Source organism: Centroberyx gerrardi, chromosome 16 (assembly GCF_048128805.1).
Source record: "Centroberyx gerrardi isolate f3 chromosome 16, fCenGer3.hap1.cur.20231027, whole genome shotgun sequence".
Lineage (NCBI taxonomy): Eukaryota > Metazoa > Chordata > Actinopteri > Beryciformes > Berycidae > Centroberyx > Centroberyx gerrardi.
Genome location: NC_136012.1, coordinates 19,206,805 through 19,224,477, shown reverse-complemented (window position 1 = coordinate 19,224,477; position 17,673 = coordinate 19,206,805). Strand labels below are relative to the sequence as shown.

At 43.6% G+C, this 17,673-nt stretch overlaps 1 protein-coding gene across 2 annotated transcripts in view; it reads right to left on the bottom strand.

Annotated features, from left to right (window-relative positions):
- Positions 1-17,673, bottom strand: part of pcdh19 (protocadherin 19) — a 53,699-nt gene that overhangs the window by 31,829 nt on the left and 4,197 nt on the right. The window contains exon 2 of one of the 2 annotated variants that reach the window (XM_078289178.1): positions 15,601-15,946. In XM_078289178.1, the coding sequence (XP_078145304.1) occupies positions 15,601-15,946 (346 nt within the window). The remainder of the gene's footprint in view (positions 1-15,600; positions 15,947-17,673) is intronic. The other variant, XM_078289179.1, reaches the window with a different exon arrangement.

Sequence of the window (17,673 nt, the reverse complement as noted above, 5' to 3'; positions counted from 1 at the left end):
ATGCCTTAATCTGACACTGGGTAAAGGGAATGAGTCACCGCCTCCAGACACACTACCACATCACAGCCACTCCAGCAAATAGGGAGGCAGCGCCCAGGATACAAGTGGAACTTCATCAGCGCTCATTAATCCAACTACCCCAGGCCACTTGCTCAAACAAACCATGTTTACACTGCGTGTTGGCCGGATGGAGGGGTGATGGAGCTTTGCAAAGGGCATGTGTGCAGGTGCTCAGACCCAAAACACACACACACACACACACAAATGCATGTATTGTCGGCACACAGACACACACATACACACACACAAACACATGTCCACCCGCCCTCCTAACCCACAACCCCCTAAACACAATATCTACATACACCAGCTGCTGAAACTCTGTTGATGCACTTTGTCTCGCAAATGAGAGCTGGTGCTCAAATCAGGGTTGGATATGATAGGGCTTCATGCCAATGCATCATAGAAAGGAGCTTTTTAATAAACAGATGGGCACACTAGATCTTCAGCTCGCGTCACAACAAGGCTACTCCAATCAGTGATCTAGTAATGGAAGCCTAGTTAGCTTTTTGATCCTGTTTGCTGGTGCTTCAATGTGAGGCACATCTGGTGCTAATATTTGGGATGGTCTATCTAGGCAGCTGTCAGCAGGGGGATTGACAGCAGAGCATTAGCTGCTTGCACATCACCACCACATCTGTAAATCCAGCTTGTTAACAGGACTGTGACAGGCTGCATCAGGGCACAGGCAGGACGAAACAACATCCAACTCTATACGGTTGAACTCCTGACCTCCTCCTACGTGAACATGCAAATTCCTCTATATTTTAGATTTCACTGTAAATTAAACAATCAAAATTAACATCAGCATAAACAACGAGTATGGGGGAGTTGTGTATGCCAGAAACAAACAAAAAGTCCTGAACAAATGCACGCACGCATACACACATAATACAAACACAGGACAATGCACATTGTGCATTCACAGTAAGACACACAGGGGATAACACACCACCAATTTACAGTAAAACACACACACTCACACACACACACACACACACACACACACATACAGTCTCAGTGGGGTGGAAAAGCTGAGCGGGGCCTGCTGTCGTTTCCGTCAGGGAGTGGGAGCCTAGCAGCTTGAGAGCAGGGCCAGTGGAGAGGGGGCAGATGCAGCGGGCTTGACCCACTCGTTCGTGGGGGGCTTCCAGCAGCTGAAACACACAGGGATTAGCCACACTGACTTCATTTAATTTAATTTGTATTAGGGCCGTCTTTAGGGGGCAAACATCATTTTTTTCACTGTGAGAGAGAGTGTGGGAGGATATCCAGGGTCATGGAAAACAGCAACAGACGGTGGGTCTCTGCCTCCTATCCCAGCGCTGCATCCGCAAGCACACTATAACCCAGACCTCGAGCACACGCACACACACACACACACACACACACACACACACACACACGCGTAAACAAACCCATATCTTGATTCCCCCTAATTATGTCTACATTATGAAGTCAAATCCCTCCAATTGAAATGCATCTGAGACCCCGCATACACCTTTCCACAATATGACTTCCTTGAAATGAAGACCTTGAATCCTTTTGTTCTGCCACCGTAAACAACTTGTAGTAATTGTTGGTGCTTATCAGAGCTCTGCTCTGTGTCTGTGTGTGTGTCTGTATGTGTGTGTGTGTGTGTGTGTGTGTGTGTGTGTGTGTGTGTGTGTGTGTGTCTGTGTGTGTGTGTGTGTGTGTGTCTGTGTGTGTAGAAAGCACACACACTGAGCTGTTATCTACCAAGAACATATCTTAGGGGTGGATGTTTATCTGGTTTGATGCAGATTGGAGGAGTTCTCTTTGTCTCAGCGCAGTGGTACATAATATTATTTGTCTTTTGTTTTCTCATCGCTTATTTCTCCTAGGCTGATATAGTTTGATATCCTATAGCGGAGAAATCCTTTTAGTTACCCCCAGGCATCTAATGTGCTTTTACTTGTAATCTGGGAATTTAATAAATGAAAAGGAGAGGAAAAAATCTGTAAGCAATCGAATAATTCAACTCCCTATTGCATTCTATGGAACATGACTTACACTGTTAAGCAGAGGAAAAAAACAACTGCAGGTCTGAGAAATGAGAGCGCACAAGCTGACAGTGGATACGTGGGCTATTTGAGTGAGTGAGTACATCTCATACCTCGCCACAATTTACAATAGCTCTCTGGAAAAATATGGCAGCGTTCAGCCATCAAGTCTGCTGTAGCCAAAGCCTGCGGTCATATGAAAGCTTCCTTTTTGTCTTGTGCAGGTGACAGAGTCTGAGAGAGAGCTAATGTACCATGCACTGGGAAAAGTAGTTTTATTACAAACACATCCAAACAACAGAAAAAAATGTGTGAGCTGCAAATGCATAGCTTTGTCCCTGCGAGACAGAAAAGACTACCGCTGGCGTCTGTTCAAGACTATCACGCGCTCACTAGCAATCGTTTTTTCCCTCTCTCTCCCAGCCCCTATCAAAAGATGTTACTGTGTAAAATGTCAAAGAAAAAAGAGGCAAGAGAAGTAATCTCCTTCTCCTTTTTGATCGCAAGTGGAATAATTGGAGCCCTCTTAGGCTCATTACATGAGTTGCCCGCCAGCCAAAAGAGGCTCCAACTGCCCCTCTTCATTCATGTTGGAGCTTTGAAAAATATTGCTTCCTCTAGTAACCACTCTTTATGAGATGCAATGACTAGAGGTCCCGGTACCTACATTAATGGGTAATCCCACAATGCCTTTGAAAATATGTCTTTCAACTACCACTGTCAAACATCGATTCACAGAAATGGGAAAGAAACAGCAACAATCTGGCTCTGTAATAACATCATTATGCATACTGCACAGCACTTCTCACTCTCACCCTTTTTTGGCAGTGTCGTTCCTCTCATTTACATAAGGTATTGCATATGTGTAGCGGGCTAATTTGGATTCCTATTACTAATAGCCTGGTCTTCAATGTTATTACAACTATGCTTGTAATTATTGTGACTATAATTACTATTACTGTATTACCCAAATTAACCTTATTCCGAGTTTAGATCACCCGTGCCGACGGTAGCAAAGACATGCCCATGAAGAATGGCACCACTGTCCCTTCAGATAAATCCAGTATAATTAGCTGTGTGCCTTACAGGGCCTGTGTGATGGTAATAATTAGCGCTACTGTAGCAAAGGTCATGCAAAACAATTTAGAGAGGATGCTAGTTGCATGGGTAATGGGAAGAGAAGGGGAGAGAATAGGGGAGGGGAGAGCCAGGAGGGATGGAGGTGACTCCACTCCTTTTCCATTTGTTCCGATATGGAAGATGCCAAGGCATATGGCTGCTGCTTTACCTCTCCAGTTGGTTCATTTTTAACCAACGCTCTCCAAACAATAGAAACTGAAAGCCCATTATAATGGCAAGTAGACTCCCAGCTAACGTAGTTAAAATGGATTCATGATTAGATTTGAGGAAAGTGCTACAGGGTCTACCTGTGAACTGGCATCAGCTGAAATTGATTCTCTACCTCTGAGGTGTAATGGCTGCCCCATCACCCTGTTGTTGTATGTGTTCATTAGCTTAAGCTTAACGTTGTTTATGCTTACCCTTTGTTATCATTATTAATTGAGAGAGAGAGAGAGAGAGAGAGCGAGAGAGAGAGAGAGAGAGAGAGAAAGGGAGATGTGTTGCTCCACCCAGGCGCATAGGTTAATGGTTAATGAGCGGAGTCAAAAACGTTGACACCGAGGTAAACAAGTACTCTCAGGAACTTCTATTTCTACACTCCCCCCACGCGGCTCAGCTCTCTCTGCAACTCCCAGGCTGCTGCTGAGCTCAGAGCCCGAGTTTCTCAGCCTGCACCCATGAGGAATCCTCTCCTCTCCCTTACCTCACCTCCATTACACCCCAATGAGATAAGTAACAGCCTCACACTCAAATATAGCATCTCAAACAACACATGCGCTTATGTGTGCTAGATTGGTCCCTATTCCCTGTTGAAACTCTGACAGCCCCCCCCACCAACAACACTTCATTAGCACTGAGAGATACAAACAGCCGTAAATTGGTAGGATAAACCACTCCTATGTCTGCTGTCTGTGCTGAAAAGGTGTTCTTTGTTCGCTGATATCACCAGAACTGTGCATTAGCTGCTTAATAGTTACGTACTTCAGTGATTATTAGCTGAGCAGATATCAGCACCACTTGCACTAGGAATTTAGAGATGGAGAAATGTGTAACACAAAGGCTCAGCAAAGGCAAAGCAGTAATTTCATGCATTCGCAAAAGAAAAAAGAAAAAAGAATTATCCTATTTTTCATACGGCCCATTTCCTGAAAAGAAACGAGGGTTGTTTACAAAGCAAACTGTGTGTTTATTTTGTGTACACAGTAACCTAGGGAATAAAAAGATAAATAAAAAGATATTTTTTTTACTGTGGCTTTGATCGTTTTATCTCTGACACTTGCATGTTTAAATTAATTCCTATTTGGTCTTAAATCCATATCTTCCCACAATAAAGAGCAGGGCCGCTGTGTCAAACGCAGTTACTTAATGTGTGTGTGAAGGTGACTGTAAAGGCGAGAAGCATTCAGCTCATGAAGCGCAGCTGGACATCTGATTTCACTGCTTTATTCAGTCAGATTCTACTTACTGATGAAATTCACTAGGGTGGAAGTGGAGGCATATGCTAAGATCCATATGCCTTTGTGACTGTGGGGGTTTAAAAACCGTAAATTGTGATAATCATTGATCTCAGTTGTCAGATGTCTAATCTGTATGACTCAAATACGCAAATAACCGGCCACATTGGGTGACTGTGAACCATCCTCCCCCACATTTGAAGTCCCTAAGAAGTGTTGAGGGAAGCACTGATAAGCAGGTCCTTATCCTTTTAAAGACGTTCCCATAATCCAACAGTGGTGGGAGGAGGGAGGGGGCTTCAGCTTTAAGGGACTTAGTCTGGATTATAGCTAGTCCTCCAAATTAAACCAAAAGTCAGCTTTCTGCAGTTGCTCATGCAAGCTGGCAACGAGCTTGGCACCAGAAGCACCAGAACAAGGCAAATGGAGGAGGTCTGTCATACGGAAATGCTCTGAATCAGCCACCAGGCAAACAAACCCAGGTAAGGCAGGAGCCAAACTTGATCCGGTCCTGCCCAAACTGAACATTCCTCCCTTCTCTCTTCTCTCTCGCCCCGGCTGACCTCCTGCGACTACCCTCACAATGTCTTCCATGCTGTGTACCTGACTCTCTCTGCCAACCAGCTTAGCTACAGACAAGCTTCTCAGCCAGGGCAAGGCTGCTCTGTCCCCGTTGATGCTGCTTCCCACAGCAAAACAAGGCCAAATCTGGGGCTTAGAGGCTAAAATAATCATTACTGGGTAGCAAACAAATGAAAAGTCAGAGCACCACTCCCATTTCTGTCCTCCCCCACCACTCTTGGTATTTTGTCTGGTGTCCTATCACAGACAAACAAAAAAGGGGCAGCAACACATTAACATTTAGGACAGACAGAATTTTGGCCTGATAATGTAAATTGAGGCTGCTGGGCAGCACTGAGGCAGGACTCGTTCTGTTCTTTTTGGAAAATATAATTTCTTATAGGAGGAAATTACTAAAAGGACATGTATTTCTGATTTGACCAGAGAGCGTAATATGAGAATGAAAAACAGCAGTACGTTTTTATACCCATATCCATTCCCACTACAGGGCCAACAAGAGAATATATGTAGTGTGTAACAGCATCACTCATGAAACTTGAAGCAATTGTAAAACCGTTTATTTTTATGAAACACCAACAAAGGGTCTAAGGTGGCGTTCATGTGTCCGTATGTATATGCTTGCATTGCTTGCATGCATGTGTGTGTCGTGTGTGTGTGTGTGTATGTGTGTGTATGTGCTTGCGCTATTAACAGCCCTGTCAGCATGCTTTGATATAACGATCCCTCAACTCTTTGGTGAGATCAGAGCGCCCAAGCACAGCTCCATAGTGACCTTGTTGCCATGCTCCCCAAAGGAGCATTCAACCCTTGTTATTACAGCGCAGAGATTATATGCAATCTTCCCTCTAACAAGTAAAGACACGCTGCCTTCCTTACCCACTAGCTCCACCTAAGACTGATCTGGGAACAGCTGTCAGACAGAGAACAGGTAGAGGGGAGTAATCTGGAGCTAAGGGGGTTACTGGGGGAAGTACTGCACTCGGAGCAGTCTGACAGAGGCCGAGTGCTTTTCATTCATTAACTTTGCTACTTGCACTGTGGTATGTCAAGCGGCGGACGTGAGAGGAAAGTTAAACCTGACGTCCCATTGTGCTCCACCGCCAGACACTGGCTGAACCCTCAGCATTGTTTTCTGATGCCATGACGGACCACAGAGAGACGGGCGTAGTCGTTATCAATTCCCTGGCAAAGCAATCATAACTATTATCATTAGTAGTGTTTTCATCCTCCGTGCTCAGCCCAGAGTAGATATTTAATCTATTCCCAGACACACGTTCTTGTCTTTCCAACTTGACCTGGTATCACTCAAGCAAAGAAATGGTTTCCCGCCTCCCAGGAAACCAGATATGGGCGTAAATAATATGCCCAGGCCCTTTCTGAAAAGCCCTAATCCCAGGAAAACAAACCTGAGTGAAACAGGCCTACCTGAATTGCTTTCAGGAAAACTAGATAATCAAAATGCAAAACAGCCTTTGAGGGAAAAATGAGCCGACTTCTAACAACAAATCCCTTACACCTAACATCAGCAATTTCTCCTCCTGAACTTTTATTTGTATGCTCTGTGTTTGGGTTTTTAATGTAGTCACACACACTGCATAGCCTGCTCCATCAATGAGCTATTCTGGTTTATGTCAGGCTGAATCGGAGTGACTGCTTGGAGCTTTACAGACAAGAGAGAAAGAAAAGAGCCGCACATTGAACACGTTAGGGGTCCCAGCACCTCCCACCACAGGGGGACAATGGGTAGGGAAGGGGAGATAAAGAAGGAGAAAGACAGAGGTGAAGGAGTGTCTGAAGATGATGGAGCAGAGGGAGAAGGGTGGATGTGAAACGAGAGATGAGGCTAAGACACTGGCGACACAGGGCAGAGGGAGCGCAGGGGCTCTGAGAGGCCTATACCCGGTCATAGCCCATTAGGCTGGCTGGAAGAAAATGCTACAGCTCATTACATGCTCTGCCTCTGTTCTGTGGATGAACAATGCACAATTACGCTAGCCTGCTGTTCCTCTAGCCATACTGCTGCAAGCCTCTGAGGCGGCCGATATTGCTGCTATAGTGGCTTGCCTGCCAACAGCCTGTGTGCTCATCAAACATCCCATACATGCACTCCCTAATGCAAATCCAGGTTTATGTCTAAGAACAAAGGCACTGTATGAATTTGCTCAAATGAAAGGGGGAGAAACAGGAAAGTCTGCTCCATCACTGGAGCAAACAAAACAAAAGTATAATGCGGCATTTCTATTTGCAATACAATGACTCCCTGTTAGCTCCCTGTTTTCTGCTCTACTTTAAATTCTCATTCTCTGCACATTAAAATAAGTCAACATGTGATATAGGGGTGATTCTTTTATTTACAATTGAATTAAGTCTAATCCAATGTTAAAGTTAAAAGGAGATGCAATGCTAAAGTACAAATCCAAATATATCTACAATTACATTAATGATGACAAAGTGCAATCTGTCCACACTGAAAGTGCGTGAGTGCCTGACATATCTGCACTGCAGTGAATAACTAGACTGGATTCATCTATCCACCAGCAAATTGGTGCACTACTAGTCTTTCTCCTCTCCACTCTACAATTATGCATGCAGAAGTTGACATTTAATCTGATGGGGGAAATGCTAACTAACATCCTCCTGCTCCCTCTTTGTTTTAGCCGGAAAACAGGACACTTGGAAAGGTCACTCTTCCCTAGTGTCAGAGTTGGCTGCTTGGAAAAAGTGTCTGTTCACAATGAGTATTGTTATATTTCACTGCATCCCTCCCCCATTTCCCTGTCATTCAAAGAACATAGTATCACCGCTTCCAAGAAGGCCGTGGGAACCCTCTCCTCAATGCAGCAACAAGTCTCACAGTAAGCAAGAATTCAGCTAAGGCAGGGCAGTGGAAAAAATTAGAGGCCTGCTGTTATCCATGCATTTTAATTAATACCTTTTTCCCTTTCCACATTTGGATGAAATTAATTTTTCGTACACTCGAATAATGATGGTCATTACTATAAAGTTGTAATTACTTTTTCGTCACTTCTTTTACTTGGTGAGAAACATTCTGGTTTTGTTGTTCCTACCAGAACAGAAAAGGAAAAAATATGTTAATTTCCCCAAAGACAGATTGTGAGTCCCTTGTTATTCTTATCGGCTGAGAGGGACAAATATATTGAAGGAGTGTCTGCGTTATCAAATCCTACAGCGCATGCCAACACATGTACAAAGCGTTCGTCTTTAATATGCCTAAGCTAGAGGGACAGAAGTGGGCGCATTACTCTTGGCATACACTGGATACGATAGAGCAAATAGTACCTTGGTTTATATGGAGTGTCCACAGCAAATAGCTTTTACTCCTGGCCATAACAAGTCTTGGGGTGTGTGTAGTAGTATGTAGGCTGACCTTTCCTATCCCATATTAATTTAACTACAGGCATTTTCAAATCCTGGCAGCAAAATGTGCATTAATGAGAGATGAGGTTAAGTTATTTTCCTCCTCTCCTGGAGCCTTCCTTTGACGCAGGTTTTCCTGCGACGTGTTTGCTTTCATTAGGAATCTAAAAAACGACACCTTAGTTTTGCTTCGCACCAAACACCACAGGAGGTTCACACACAAAGTGTGCGAGAAAACGTGTGAAATGCTGCACATGATGTTTTTAAAATGTCTTAAATGAGGCGGGGGGGGGGGGGGGTTGAATTCTGCCGACACGGTGAAATTGTATAATGGCAACAGATATTAATAAGGACAAACATAGTACACTTAAAGTCGTACCAAAGATTAAGATGAGATTAAGACATATTCATCAGTAATTTGTCTGTAGAGCAGATTCAAGACTTCTCTGTTTTTTCTAACCACGGCAACAAAACATGTTTGTATACAAGCTCTGAATCTTTAATGGTTTACCGAGTAACTGTCTTGAGGCTCACAGTGCACAGGGAGGCTGCAGAAGACAGATACTCTAAATCTATTTGCTTGACGGTAAATTTCCACAAGTGAACTCGCTCTAGGTTGGGACTCTCACAAGTCCCAAGGATTACCATGAAAGAAAACAGAATGCGGCATATTTGTGTCACAGAGTTTAATTTGAGAAATAAAAACAGTGCTGCGGGAAACTCATTTAAATGGGTAATTACGTCCAAGCAGCACTGCTTGCGGGGCTTAACAAGGTGCGTAATGATGTCCCCTTCCCCAGCGATAAACATCATCACTATGTCCATTTCCTCCACTCCATTTAGCCTGTTGGCCTTGCATTCTCTCATTTATTCTTGGACCCATCACCCTAAACCCAATGTCATTACACCCTTATTGCATTTACGCATCCAGTAAAAATGTTTTTTTGTAAATTGTTGAAACGCTGATAGCATTACATGACTAACTTTTACTCCACAAAAATCCCTTTCTTAGATGTTTTCATAGACTGAAAAAAAAGTGGTGATTCTTTGCACATGATACAAACTTAAAATGAAGTTAAAATATATTAAATTAAAAAGTATCTTTATTTTCAGTAGTCTTGTCTTGGAACTATGAGAAATGAGTAGTGACGCACGAAACTGCTTAGACGATGTCTATTGTAGTATATTTAGTACAAATGAAGCAGTAAGGACATATTTCAAATTATATTGTTGAATATAAGAAATGGTGGTAAGAAATGTGCTGACATTCTCAAGGAGTTCAACCATTTGATGTTTGCAGTCTGGACTGTCAAGGTTTTAAGGCAAAAACTGTGCAAACTCTGAGCTTTTAGGTGAATGACTATTCAGGTAAAAACTTCAGATAAATGTGTAAGTATCAGAATGATTTTTTTTTTTAACACTACCTTCAAAATTTTCAGGTACACAGATCCTAATATTCCGTTTGGCAGGCGAAGTGGCAGAGGAGAAAAAACATCCTGAACCAACAAAAAGAAAATCACATTATTTCTCTCCATAGAAGTGTAATATGGTTTGAATTCTGAACAAACGATGGCCTCTATGTGTAATCAGAAAATATCCTCCTCATCCTAACACCACATTTCACGGAGGAAAAAAAAAATGTGTTTCAGGAAGGCAGTTGCAATACAGGTTGTGGAAAATCATCGCCATCCTATAAATAGAAATTTCTCTCTCTCTCTCTCTCTCTCTCTCTCTCTCTCTCTCTCTCTCTCTCTCTCCCCCTCTCTCTACCTCTCTCTCTCTCTCTCTCATCACTCTTCCGGGCCTTGCCGTTTGTCTACAGTATTAGTTCCTCTGCATGCTGCTCACCAGTCACATGTGGTTAAGGACAGACTACAGTGACATGTGTACGTCAGACTCTGTCACTCATGTGTTTTGACACTTAAGCTCTTTGGCTGGATGCTCTGATCCCAACAAGAGGGTGGCATCCCAGAGGGCCTGGACCGTTCTGACTGGCTGCCTGGGGTTGTTATGTCATTTTATTGTACCTCTCCAACATCGAGAATGACACTTAGTGGTGCGGGTGTGTGTGTGTGCGGGGGGGGGGGGGTGGGTGGCTGGGGGTTGGGGTCAAGGCTATAAAAACCCACCCAAGTGGAAGACTACCACTGTTTGTCCATCGAGCGAAAAATGCGTCTTGTCGGGTAATATCACTAAATCACTCCGCAGCTTTCACCAATTTTGTGGTGAAACACGGGGAGGAACTGAACGGGGAAATGTAACAAAAGGGCATGAAGTGCACCGTTGTCACGACGTTCGTTTAAAATTCTGACAGGCAGCGCTTTATTTATAAATACCGACACTTAAAGAGCGGGGCATTTTTCAAGTCTCTGCCTGGCAAATACAACCTTTCTTAATAATTAACAGCTTCGTCTGCCACTCAATCAGCGCGCATCTGAAGGTGTTGGAGATGAGACGATCCTCTCTCAAATCCTTTGAAAGGAGGAGACATTAAAGCATGCAACATACACCGCCCCTACTCTTTCAACAGATCAAAAAAATAAAACTGAAAAAAAAAAATTCCCCACTGATTTTCCCGTTCAAGCAGTCACGGCTGTGTTCCCTCATTACGCAATCTCAGTTTTTTTTTTCCCCCACCATGATTAGTCTCTTGCCACTTGCTTGACATACTGTAAGAAACACCTTTTATTCAGAGTAAGCGGTTCTCCCTCATCAGAGCTCCGGACATCTCCGAGTCTCACGGCAGCTATGCCCTTTAGCTTCTCGTATTGGATTTAGGATGATTAGCCGGATTACTCTGATGAAATTCACAGAAATATAAACACTACCTTATTTAAATGGTCAGAAATCTGTAAATTCATATTTAAACATGGCATAAAAGGAATGGTTTTTACCGCAACTGTACCTCTCACAAACTCGTGTAAAATTTGACACTCTAATGAGGGAAAAGGGTCAAGCAAATCTGATTCGCAATATTTTTTTCAATTAATCAAACCTTGAACAACTTGGAATAATGACAATTTCAAAACAACCGTAGAAGAAAGTATCTGAAATGCTCAAGCGAGACAATATTTGAATATGACTGAACATGTTGGAATAGGTTTGTCATTTACTTCTAGGTTTAGTTTAGTATTAATGATGTAAATGATAATGTCACAGTCCATATTTTATATAAATGCAACACCCCATATGTGTGTGTGTGTGCATGTGTTCATGAGCATGTGTGTGGGGGGTGATTGGCAGTTTCAACAGATGTGTAGTGTGCGCTGACAGCATGACATGTACTTTGCATGCTCAATATGACACGTCTGACTGCACCCTGTGCGTATTGTCCTGTTGTGAAGTGATTGCGGGGGATGTGCAGCCGCGCTGGAACCACTCCCTGTTGTCTCTGCTACATCAATATCAAAATGTCTTCCTTACTAACAGGGGAAAAACAGCAAGATTGGTATATTGAGACACCTTGTAACCTATTTTGTTTCAATTTTCATTTTCATTTTCTTTGATTGACTGTGACAATAGAAAAAACAAACACAGATTTCTCTATGTGCCTCCGTTTTTTATTGGTCTGGAATCTGAACATGAACTTTAAGGCATACGCCATAATTTAAGGTAGAATAAATGGTAGAAGTTGCGTAGCCATCTTTGAGGCAACAGCGCGGAGAGCACCAGGAAGATTACATCGATTAGCAATGAACTAAACTTGTGGAGTGCATTCTCCACAAAATATGTAACATTTTGCACAAACGACTGCAAAGTCCACCTCCTTTTTTCCGTTTCATTTACCACCATAGAAAAAACCTGATAATATAAATCGGCAATCTCTTCCCTGCATAAGGCTAATGTAAAATAAATCAATGATCTAAGAGAACTTATTTTCCAGCTATATTCATTATCTGAAATCACAGGTGTGAGGAACCTTGGTACACATTACAAATTCAAAAACACATTCTAGCCAAAGGCCATTCCTTTACTGTATAATTGTCTCCCTCACCAAGTGATTCACTATAATTAAGCCATGCAAGACAGCTCTATTCTCCTGCGAGCGCTTGTATTAGTGCTACCACAGGCAGGTCTAACAAACATCTCACAGCTGATGCTCTTCAAAACAATGGACAGGGATCTGCAGGGAGGTATATACGGGTACACACTCTCACAAGGGAGAATACAATATACACAATGCAATTGCGAGTATGAGGCCTTCTGGGAGACCTGTCACTGTTATCTTGGCCAAGTCTGCTCCAGTCCCACAGTGTGTGTGTGTGTGCGCGCGCGCGTGCACGCAAGAGTGTGCGTGTGTGTGTGTGCGTGCGCGCATGCACGCGAGTGTGTGCGTGTGTGCGGGTGTGTGTGCGAGCGCACGGCAACACGCTTTGTCTGAAGCAGGAAAAGCTAGTCTACAGCTGCTCTGACATAACCAGGATGCTCACTGCCCCACATAAACTAACAATTGGACTACAAGTATAACGCATCTATCAAAAACATATATTACACATAAACACAAATAAACACCTCTTTTCCTTGATTACTGAACCTGATTTGACCTCATATCCACCTCCTGATGGCTATGATAATTTGAGACTACACATGTTTAGAAAATAAACAAACACACAAAGACATTGTGCCCTGGTGTAAAAACAGAAAGCTCTTTCGCAGAGGATGAATGAATCATGGATAATTATGAGGTTGCCCCCAGGATGAAAACAAATTTTTGGGACAAAGCAGCCATGGTAATCACAACAGTGCAGCCACTCGTGTGTCCTAGCCACACCAATGGGATATGGGTTGAGGACTTGTGGAGTCAAGTGGTTTCAAGCCCAGGCTTGCTCATCGTAACAAAGCAATTATCGGTCATTTCATAGAAGTGCTGTTTGTTTCTGCTATAAATGGCATTGTAATTATATTGAAAACATTTTTATTCAAGAGAAACATTTGGATATAGAGCTTCTGTATTTTACAAATGTCACAATGGGGAGGAAAGAACTATGGCTACTGTCGTTGCGCTAGGCTCGCTCTGCTGGAGGGTAATGCATGCTCTCTCTCTCTCTCGCTATCTCTCACTCACTTTCTCATACACACACTCTCTTTCTCAGTCCAGGGAAAATATGCAAAGGCCGGGTCAAAGAGATGTTTGTCAACGTCATGTGCAAGGCGGAGCGCGATGGAACTTGCATGTTAAACAGCCCCGGCCTCTATCAAGCCAATCAACTGCCTCTAAGAAAATGAGAAAACGCGGTCGGGGCTCAGACACCTGGCACTAAGACACATTCACCCTTGCTTGCTCATTCCCGCCTTGTATCGCTATCTGCCCTGATATAGCCCTATCAAGGCACCTCCGAGCTTTGCATATGGAATCATCTGCAACCCTATTTGTCTCCCTCTCCTCTTTTTCATTAGCTGAAACAAATAAAGGCTCTCCTAATCCTGCGGCGAATGTGCTTTTATTGGATGCTTAAGCCACAGAGACAGGCCACTGCTGGAGCTTTTACAATGTCGGGTAATTCCTTTGTGTAGCCAGACTGCTGCTATATCCTGCTGTTTTGTCCATAGAAAGGGTGGTGACCTGCATACCACTACCTACAGGCAAATGCAATCCTGGTCACTGCATGTACCTGCTGAATCCCCCACCTCCGCCTTCACTGACTAGATAACACCGCGAGACGAACCCCGGCAACATTTTTCATGCTCTCCACCTGTGTTATTCACACACTCGCACACGGCTCAGACAGTCCCAGTAAATCAGCATTCCTGTAAGTGGGTCTCATTGAACCCTCAGGATCCATCGGTGCCCAGATCTCTCCGGATCATCCAGTCAATAGATCAATAGCCATCTTGTGTTTCTTGTTTTGTTTTAAGACCCCCAGCCCCCTCCTCCCCACCTTCTTCTCACTGAATGTCAAACGGAGATTGGAGTCATCAATTATAAGTGTGTGTGTGTGCGGAGCTGGGGCTTATTTGTTGCTGTTTATTGGAGTGAACACGGTACGGTGACAAACACACACAGACACACACACACACACATTCTCACACACAAACACACACATGCACACACAAACACAAATGCCCCTTCCTCCCATGGGATCAGGAGAAGTGGGTCATGGAGAGAGGTTGTCCAAGGAATCCAATAGACCAGTTCATACAGACGAAAATCTATAAACTAAAAATCAGCTTGTTGGCGTACACTCTGTCAGCCTGAATAGCCTTTCAAGTCAGACCTTCTCTGCTCTGCTGCAGCCATGCATGATATGTCAATGGAATAAACAGGCTATGCAGGGTAATTCAATGGCTGGCTGTGCAGAGCGACCATGCAGTAACACTGCAGCCAAATGGACGGTGCGCAGATAAAGCATTTAAGCAATGATTATTCTTTCTGCTAGCACCTGAAATGACATGTGGTGGAGCTGATTAGCTGGGTCAATGCATCTGGCAGGTGTTCAAGCTCCTGTTCTTTTGCAATAGCTCAGCACACACAAAAAAAACAAGTGGAGTAAGGGAAGCCAAATAATCCACTTTGTCAGGCCTCCAAATTCTGCTTGGCAAAGCTCTCTCAGTCACAGGTCAGGCCCAGTGTCTCGGTTCCCTGAAATGCCTTGAAGGATTCCACTCAGATAGACTGACATGAGGCCACACATGCCATTTCAAATAGCTTTGCTTTCGATCAATAGGAAAGTACAATTGCACTGACGTTATAATATTTGGTATAATGGAATGCTAAATAACATTGGACCTTGAACTGTGTTGCAAGGTGCTAAACAGCATTTCTACATCTCATCCTCACTCTCAAGTCAGATTCACCATGATAAAGTGACCTAGTGAAGCTGACTGGCTCCTCTAGATTTGGTAGTGAAGCTCAACATCTAGTCATGGCAATGAGTCTTGGAAGCCCACCTCTCCCAATGTCCTCCCCTTGTCTCCTACCCCTCTCACCCCAGGCAGCCCGGGCAAGGCTTTAGGACAGAGCACAGTGGATGGAGTCTCACCTCTGGCAGCGGCATGCCGTTGATGATGAGGTCAGGCTGCTGGTGGCCCTGCCCGGTGAAGGGGTGCTGATAGCCATGGTTGGGGGCCGCATTGCGTGAGTTCTGGTTCTCCACGTTGAGGAAGGTGCTCTCGGAGCGCCTGCAGCCCAGTGGCAGGCTCTGCTGGTGGTAGTCGAAGTAGTTGAGCGAGGAGGTGAGAGACGAGCAACTCACCACGTTCATCTTGTCCGTCTCCTCAACGTCACGCGGCACCAGTCGGATGTCATTCTTGCTCAACTTCTTCTTCTTGCTGGACTTCTTCTGGTTGCCATATGAGTACTCCGCCACCCTGCGCAAGTAGAAGAAACTGAACAGACTCAATAAAGCAGTGTTCTGTCTTCCCCTCCCCTGTCCACACGGTCAAATAACTTGCGCGCCATGCCAGCTAGGGCGCTGTTCGACCATGGGTGCCAGACAAAGGCTCATTGGCTGTGTCCGGGAGTGGAACGCCACACTCAAGTGACTTCCCACTCCCGGCTTGCAATGGAGCTGTCATCCCTTGTTTGTTTGCATTTGCATGCTCGGCAATCGACATGTCACAAACAGGCAGACACTATGCAAACATGCCAAACCACAGAAGCAAAGCAAAGGAACAAAATGATACTGAGCAGCACTACCGGTATATGCAATCATATTCAAAGCACACAACCCACACTAATTCTATTTTTTCTTTCATTATCAAGCGAGCCCAGTAGCAATACGGAGTGCAGGAGAACTGCAGATTCAAATTCATTTAGCTACTCTCTGTGGCTGCTGCAAACTTAAGCTGAGTATTTTGACTCTAATCAGACCAAATGAGAAACACAGCCAAGCTTTATCAAAGTATCCTCGGACTGGGGGAAATATCCATTCTTTATGCAGTCTTGCAAATCTACACAGGAGAGCTGATGCCATGTACTCTACAGTCATTCTTCCTATCTTAACCAGGCCTATTCCATAGATTTTGTGATGTCTTTATCATCTAGATGGTTTCAAACTCTAGAAGAGACGAAGAGAGATTTTTAACATATGGCATGGAGCATATGATTTACTTTCTGTTCACACCCACAACAAAACTATGGTTACACATAATAGTACCTTGTCTGGAATGGCTCTATTCTAAACATGGCATACTAGCCCTTACTGGCCTCTATTGCTCACTAGGACGCAGTCAGTTCTGATCCTGTCTCTTTCTAACATCACACTGGCTAGGAAACTGCATTGTACTTTCTTTTTCATTTTTCTTTTATATTACATCTTGGAAACAGCCACCTCCTCTCGATTCGGAAGAAAGAAAATGAGAAGCTGCAAGGGTCAGAAATAGTGCATTTTTTTGCCATTTATCTTTTTTTTTTTACGTGTTTTCTCTCTACTCTGTGCCCAAAATGAAATCTTGGAGGGGAAATCTTCAGTCAGACAGACTGACAGAGGACAAGAAATAAATTGGAGATAAGCGCTCCTCATATTTGAGGTGGCTACTGAAAAGCAGAGCACATCAATGCTGATTAAAGCACCCAGCAGGGAGAGTGGCTCATACTAGGAGAGTAAACTGCTGTGAGCGGTTTTGAATTTGTTGCTGATCATTTTATCTATTTTACATAATATATAATGTATTATTGAGATTAAGTCTATGACATTGCAGCGGTACATGATGTCTATTCTCTTCAGAAAATATCAAGTGTTGATCAGGGGGGGCAATACATCACATCACTCTTTCAATAACAACACATGCAGTACTGAATGTATTCATACGCTGAGAAAAGATGTTTATTCTTTGTGTCAACAAGGTAATTGTCACTCTTGAAACTGTAGTAGTTTATACGCTTTGTGACATAACTTATTCCCCAGAGCTAACAGAAAAGGAACAAGCATTCATTTCAGCCTCCATGATGTGCTATAGGCGAAACCTTGAAAGCACAGAAGAGTGGTACTCTTCTCCATTCAACCATCACATGAGAATGGAAATAGATGACATTTAATTTCTAATCAATATTAATAAATATTCAGAGAAATATTGGCAGTTCATTTTTTTTTTTTTTATGACAAGGGATGTTC